This window comes from Microtus ochrogaster, chromosome 21 (genome assembly GCF_000317375.1).
Source record: "Microtus ochrogaster isolate Prairie Vole_2 chromosome 21, MicOch1.0, whole genome shotgun sequence".
NCBI classification, from domain to species: Eukaryota; Metazoa; Chordata; class Mammalia; order Rodentia; family Cricetidae; genus Microtus; species Microtus ochrogaster.
Genome location: NC_022022.1, coordinates 7781981 through 7789480, shown reverse-complemented (window position 1 = coordinate 7789480; position 7500 = coordinate 7781981). Strand labels below are relative to the sequence as shown.

Sequence of the window (7500 nt, the reverse complement as noted above, 5' to 3'; positions counted from 1 at the left end):
GTTGAATCATAAAGGTCAGAGTAAGGAACCAAAACCCAAGAGGCTACCTCAGCCACTGTTTAATTAAATTATCTAGTCACCTGAATCCAACATTAGAGTGAAGAGCAATATTCCAATATTCACAGTGCAGACGTTGTATATTCATTGGGTTATGAAAAACCAGAAGCAAAGAATTGTCCTGCGTGTGGTAATAGGAGTCAACACATCGATACTGCTGATGGGCTTCCTGAAGGACCTGAAGATGAAATAATTGTAATGTTCAGTTGTTTTATCCCCAGGAGAAAAGTTTTCTGCTATAGCTACATGTCTGTCTCTCCTTCCTCCTTCTTGTTTCTACACCATTGGCCAACTTTGAGTTTCCAGTGGATTCCTTCCTAACTACTAGAAAATAAGATCATAAAATATAGTACATCTGTGAGCCGTTCAGTAACTCTATTGAAAAACAAACAGTAGGTTCTCAGGTGGGGGTACTTGTTAAGTGCTCTCCACAAGTGTTGGTAGATGGTAATCAGTCACTTCTTTGCCCTTGCAGTGTTTTTTGATTTTTTGATTTTTTTTTTTTTGAGAAATGGTTTCTCTGTGTAGCCCTGGTTTTCCTGGAACTCACTCTTTAGACCAGGCTGGCCTTGAACTTAGAGATCTTCTTGTCTCAGACTCCTGAGTGCACAGATTGAAGGCATGTGCCACCACCACCCGGCTAATCAGTCAGTTTTGTATCTAATAGTTGCTTTTTTTTTTTGCCTCCATATAGATCAATTCATTTTTAGCATAATTAAATATTACAAATAAAGTGTACCTCATATGCTAGGCTGTGCTTGACCTGCTCCAAGTTCACAACTGACAGTCTAACCCCTAGTGTGATAATATTTGAAGGGCTTTGGGAATGTTTTAAGGGTGGGGTTCCCATGATAGGATTTGTGTCCTATCATCTAAACATTGGAGCTTGCTTTCTCTCTGCTCCCTCTCTGCCATGGATAACTCAGCAGGGCAGTGTTATGTGGAAGCCGGGAAGAAAGCCCTCATCAGGAACCAACCGCACTAGTGCCTGGAGTTCGTTCTCCTACTTCTTAAGCTCTGAGATGATACTCTTGTATTATTTCAGCTACCCAGACTGAAGTATTTTGTTTTGGCAGACTAAGACAATAGCTAACATTTTTTTCTTGTTTCTAAATATCAGGTCTTATTTGCCAGCACAATAAGGGATTTGCCAAGAACAGGTTTGTAGGTTCTAGTGCCAGAGTTCAAGACAGCTGTCTTCCAGCTCTGCTATCTCTCTTCCTCACAGTGTGTCCACTGTGTATAACTACGTAGTAGTGAAACAGGTGGTTGGTCTTTCTCATAAGTGCCATTGCTATTTGCCCCTCCCCCCCACTTCCACCTTGCTTTAAAATATAACACCCTCAGCCTGCTCTGTAGTGGCAGCCACCAGCAGAGGGCACCAAGGCATAGCTGCTTCTTCCAGCTTCCTTCTCAATGTCAGTCAACCTTAGGAAATTAGCTACAGGAAAAGGAAGTAGACAGCAGCGGGCTTTTGTTTGTGTTTTCAATACCAATCTACTGTAGGCAGCTCTGTGTGCTCTGCCATGGGATAATCTCAAGAAATCGCTAGCATGTCAGGGAAGAGTTGCTTCAGGTTTGCCTTTATTTCTCTACTGGTAATAGATGCAAAATCACGTTTCTCCCCCAGTCTAGTCCCCTGTATGCAGGTCTTGCCCTGTTAACGTTTACTTCTGTTTTCTGAGACACTAACTATTTCTCACCTACTGTCCTTCAAAGGCAAATTCCTCTGAGAAGATAAACCCAAGAGACAAATGTTTGCTTACAGTGAGCATCCTTGCTCTGACCATTGGGCAAGATTACCAGAGCTGTGATTGACTTTCAGAATTTGGAAAGTGTGACCATTACCTTTCCTTTTCTGTGAACTGGTGTCTGCCGTTTACATGTAAATATTGTTGTCTCATGTTGTTCAGGAGAATGAGCTCGGGGACGCTGCTCTAACTCAGTGTGGGGGTGTTTACCTAACAGAAGCAAGGGCCTGGGGGGGGTACCACAACTAACAATGACCACTGCAGCAAAAACAATTGGCAAAAGATGAGAATAAGTGCCAGGCACTGTTACAGGAGCACACAAATGAACTCAATGGACCAAATTCTCTTCTGCAATTGGATTAAGGTTGCTACAGGTCACTCTGAGTTCTGTTCAAGTGGATGAAATATTTGAATTACAGGGAATGGATGGGGGTGAGAACCAAAGCAGTCTGATACATCAAAGGATGTTTCAATAGGAGGTAAGGATGGTGGTCAGTTAAAACTGATGTAGTTAGGGGGCTGGAGAGATAACTCAGAGGTTAAGAGCACTGATTGTTTTTCCAGAGGTCCTGAGTTCAATTCCCAGCAACCACATGGTGGCTAACAACCATCTGTAATGAGATCTGGTGCTCTCTTCTGGCCTGCAGGCAGAAATGCAGACAGAACACTGTAAGCAAAATAAATAAATAAATCTTAAAAAAAAAAAACTGATGTAGTTAGACTTTACAGGTGCCCTTGTACCCTTGCAGAAGGTAAGCCACCTTCTACCACGTTACTGTCTGTCCGCTACTGCAGCAGAAAAGAGGGTGGCAGTCCACAGAAGGTGAGCCAAGGGGTTCAAGAACATGGGACCCTAGCCACTGGGCAAGGAGAAGCACGTTCAAGAGAAACCAGAAATTATGTAAATGTCTAAATCACAAAGACAAGTCACAAATGTGGCCCATGTATATAATTCTAAATTTTATAGTTGCTCCATTTTAAAGGCTGAGGCAGGTAAAAGCAATGGCAATGGTATATTTTGTTTCACTCAATATATAAAAATGTTATCATTTCAACATGTAGTAGATATAAATATTATGAATGAGATATATCATTATTTCATGCCAAGCCTTTGAAACCCGGTGTGTTTGGCCCAGATAGCTCCATGCAGAGTACCACGTGACTGTCTTTGTTTCTGTTGAATTACTCTTTTCTGGGGAGAAAACCATTTTTCTTTACCATTGAGAGGGTTGGGAAATTGCTATTCTTTTCATAACATGGCTCAGTAGATTCTCCTGGCTTTAAAAATATGCAGGATGTAAATCTGATCAAAATGAGATTCAAATTAGAAAGACAAATCATACAGAGTACAGGTTTCATAAAATCTAAAAGCAGCATGTGTTCATTTCTGGGTGTCTCACTATTCTCCACAGCAGTTAAAAGCGTGTTTTGGGATGGGGGCAAATTTTCTTGGCTTTTTTCTTCCTGTTTCTCAACTGGCAACAGACTTTTGGTCAAGGTGCCCCAGTTTCTACGATTTAATAGTTTCTATGTCATAGGCTTATTCTGAGAATATACTCACACACAACCGCCGGGGCTTCACGTACAGCACTTAGCGCAGTAACTGCCAGTCATCACAGATACCACTGACCCGCTCATCCAAACAAAAAACACCACAAAACATAACCAAGTCCAAAAAGAATGGAAAGACACCATGGGGGAAGATGGTGTCACTTCCTGGAAAAGCCCAGCTTTTCTCTAGAAATCACTCAAAGCAGTCTTAATGGAAACAGTTCTTCTTTGAAAGAATCTCAGCCCTTTGGGGGATTTCCTGGGTTGCACGGCTCAGTGTGGGAACAAACTCTCTTTATAGCTGAAGTCAATGGGAATCCGGATTTGAGCTCTCTCCGGGAGAGTGACCCAGAAGTGAACTGTTCACAGTTATAGCCCAGCTCTTCAGACCTATCTGCTTGCGCGTGCGTGTATCCTGGAGAATCACAACCCATAAATACCTGAAGCAAGACTTTCGGCTGAAAATGCTCAGTAAAGCTCCAGTCCGTTAAACTGCGCTGCTGCGTTTTCTTTATGTCCTCTAGATTAGCTTCCACCACCATCTTCTTGGGTTTCTTTAAAAAAAAAAAATCCACTGGAACACGATTTCAGCTCTAATTTGTGCGCGTCCAAATGGAGCCCTGTTAGACTCTGCGAACTCATCCCCATGCGCCCCATTTAATTGTGGGAATCTGCATATGTATAGATCCATATGGCAACATTTTAGGAGGGCCGCTGCCAGAAAGAAGTACGCCTTTGACTCTTCTTTTTTTTTTTTTCAAATGTGCAACATAACCTAAATATTTTTATTGTTAGGTTATACTCTTCGGAGTCCTGTTAGCAATTACAGGCAGGCTTTCTGAACTCACTTCAAGACAGCGTTAGTTCTACGTGGGCTGTATGGTCAGCAGGTGTTTGTGAGGAAGCCAAGCCGCACTGTCTAGAGAGGGCCAGGGAGTGGGGAAGTTCTGCTTAAGTCAGTGAGGCCAGGAAAGTTAACCCTTTCACTCCAGGTGGAGGGGGTATGGGACATCTGAACAAGCCCTCTCCCCCACACCAGCAGCATTTGCCTTTTAAGTCTCTCTCTCTCTCTCTCTCTCTCTCTCTCTCTCTCTCTCTCTCTCTCTCTCTCTCCTCAGTTTGGTCAGGGGGTCTTCTCAGATCATCTTGCCTGTCATCTACACCTTCAGGAAGATAATTCCTTACCTTTTCAAGAGAGCCATCCTTTGTGGCTGCTTCATCTTTGATCTCATTGTCCATGGGCTGCTCTGTAAATCAAAGACACCAACATCCAGTTGTGTTCGGGCTTTGTTCTTGCCTTTGGTCAGTGCTGGGTCTTTTTGTTGCCAGTATGATCTATGTCTCTGTGCTGAAAAGGTGATTCCTGAGAGGCATGTTTTGTGCCTCCAAAGAGGTGTTTGTGTCAAGAACTCTAAGCCAATGCCTACCTAGAATTTATCCTAAACTCTTTGAAAAGAACCCGACGTCTTATCTGCTGCACACTAAATCACACCGACTATTCTTTCAGGCTGTCTATTGCTCGCTTCTGGCAGTGCACCCTTGCCTTCACAAGCTGTAAGTATTTACTGGCTAAACTAAATCATCGGCTCACTGCTCTCATTTCCCTGACTCTGGTGGCCATCACGAAACCTTAGCAGGTTTTTTGTGAGCCTTGCCTGGCAGCTGACAGACCAGGGCAAGGGCAGGGGTGTGTAAGGATGGAAAACCTAGATAGGAATTTACCTTTTAGAGAGTGACAGCATCCTACCATTCTGTTGAGATTTTTTGTTCATTCGTCATGAACTTATTACTTAATGCGCATGTGCACACTGACAGGCGGAATTTAACAGACCTTAGTTAAATGGGTAAATGAGTGGGCACTTGGGCTCCAATGCCCCATGTCATGGCCCAACATGAGTGAGGCACATTAGCTCTCCCATGAATGAGGGTAGACTCATGTGGTGAAAAGGGCTGTGATGTCATTCTTGGCCCAGGGAGCAGTGGCCATCTGAGTGGATGAGAAAGGGGTGGAACTTTGCCACTGATTTTCACATCACGAAGTGGGCCAGAGTAAGTGACACACAACAGAGAATGCTGGTGATGTCCCTCCTGTAATTTCCCTCACATCCCATGAAGAAATGGCGTATGCTTAAGAAGGGTACGTGTTGCAAGAACAAACTCTGGTATTGCCGCATGGCTGAGCCTGGCTGACTTCTTACCATCTTGAGAGTAGCTGCAAATCAAATACCACAAAGCTGCGTGTCAATTGCTGCAGCCCCAGTCTCCCAACACTTTGCCCACCTGCTCCTTGCTCTTCCCACTTCAGATGCACTAGCTCGCTAGCTGTGTGCGGGGAATCCTACACTCGCTTTCCCGCCGTCCGCCATAGTTTACTCTAAGCTATTGCCTATTTCACTACCTTCCTGAGAGTCTCTGCCTCATACTGAGCTGCATTTGAAGTGATAGCATTGACTGGCAAGGGTTCCTATTTGGTTTTGGTCTGCCCTTCTGCTTTGAATCTTAGTTGCTGAAGAACAAGAACATGCCCTCTTTGCACCCTATGCCCCCGGAATCTGGGGAGGATTCAGTAATGTGTTTTTTCTTTTGATCAAATGGGGTGAATCAATCACATATTGAACTATATTGAACTGATGGCAGCATCATAAAGGCAATAGAAATATGGAAGGAAAACTATATGAAAGGCTAATTTGAATGTGAGCATAGATTTTCCTTTCCATTCTGTTGCAAAGAGGATGTGCTAATGTTCTTCTCTCTCGGGGCATAGTTACTAACATCTTTGACCCTAGTTATCTCTTGCCCTGGGTTGCTACAGGTGACAGAATTACTGCTTTTGATTTGGAGCGAGATGCTAAAGCCAATTCAGTTCTGTGTTTGTATAAACATATCCATTGAAGACAAAACCCAGGCCAACTCTAATTCTAAATAGACCATGACATCCCCTGTGTCACTGAAGCAACTGATATGAAATCTGCAGAATAAAAGTTCTTCTATCCTGTGGCCTTTCAGATTTCCAGGAGATTTGATATTCCCTTCTGTGTCTAAAGACCCAGGAACAAAACCAGCTCTTTAGAAAGTCTGTCCAAAGCTTATGTACCAATGATTTTGTCAAAGGAGAGAGCGCTCTAATACTAAGCTGAACTCTTTATTTAAGAGCAGAATAAAAGCCATGTTTCCCCTCTCTGATTCCTTATTTCAACCACATAATCCTTTGACAGTGTGATTCAGTAGTTTTTGACACATCTGGAAATGGATGCTTTCCCTTCCCTTTGAAAAACAGCTTTCCTAATCTGTTTTACTTTAGAGATAACAAGATCCCTCTGCAAAGCAGTTACTTTATTAAAAAAACACCCGACAAGCATAAAGGGCACATCCAAACCTACAGCCTCATGGTTATCAACTCTCGGGTTTTTCATAAATATCCAATGGGCCCTGTCAAGTTCAAAACAGTCTCAGATGGAAACCCAGGGTTTCGTTAGGAAAAGCACAAATATTCAGTCCTTCATGTCCAGAAACAGGGACATCAATGCGTGGGATGCCAAAACGGTGTGTGGGGGAAACACAGGGATGATTTCTGCTTTGTGTAAATGGAATTAAAGTGGCTGCTTTTGAAGTATGAACTAGAGTTGGGGGGAAGGTGGAAGGCTCAGACAACTTCCTTTCCTCTCACGGGAACAGTCACGGAGATACAAGACCAGCTGCCTGGTCTGCTCAGATGCAGCAGCTCCTGAGTGAAGGCCTGCAGTCATTGCGGAGGAACGCTTAGGGCTGAGGACCGGCCCTCAAAACTGCTGGGGCCCCAGAACATGCTATCTACAATAGCATTTCAGCCTGAGGATTGGGAGCCTGAGAGCCGTCCACTCCATAGCAGCATAGGAGCGGTTTGACCACCAGGTGGCAAGCGTTGCCTGAGGAAAGAACCCACTGCCAACAGAAAGACAAAACAGCGAAAGGGATAGCTCTGTCTTCCATCTCTCCCAGCTGACTCTGGTTCCATGTTAACACAAAGTGATCTCTATCCTATGTGTACATCCAGGGTATATGATGTTCTAACAGCCAAAGTCAACTTATTCTGGTCCCCTCTCCCTCCTTCCCTCCCTTCCTCTCACTTCTCACTTCTCACTCCTCTCTCTCTCTCTCTCTT

At 43.8% G+C, this 7500-nt stretch overlaps 1 protein-coding gene across 1 annotated transcript in view; it reads right to left on the bottom strand.

Moving 5' to 3' along the window:
- Spag17 (sperm associated antigen 17) overlaps positions 1 to 7500 on the bottom strand; it is a 234078-nt gene that overhangs the window by 107160 nt on the left and 119418 nt on the right. Inside the window, exons 16-18 of the mRNA XM_026784085.1 lie at positions 4545 to 4606; positions 3800 to 3913; positions 81 to 235 (exon numbers count right to left, since the gene is read on the bottom strand). Coding sequence (XP_026639886.1) covers positions 81 to 235; positions 3800 to 3913; positions 4545 to 4606 — 331 coding nt within the window. The remainder of the gene's footprint in view (positions 1 to 80; positions 236 to 3799; positions 3914 to 4544; positions 4607 to 7500) is intronic.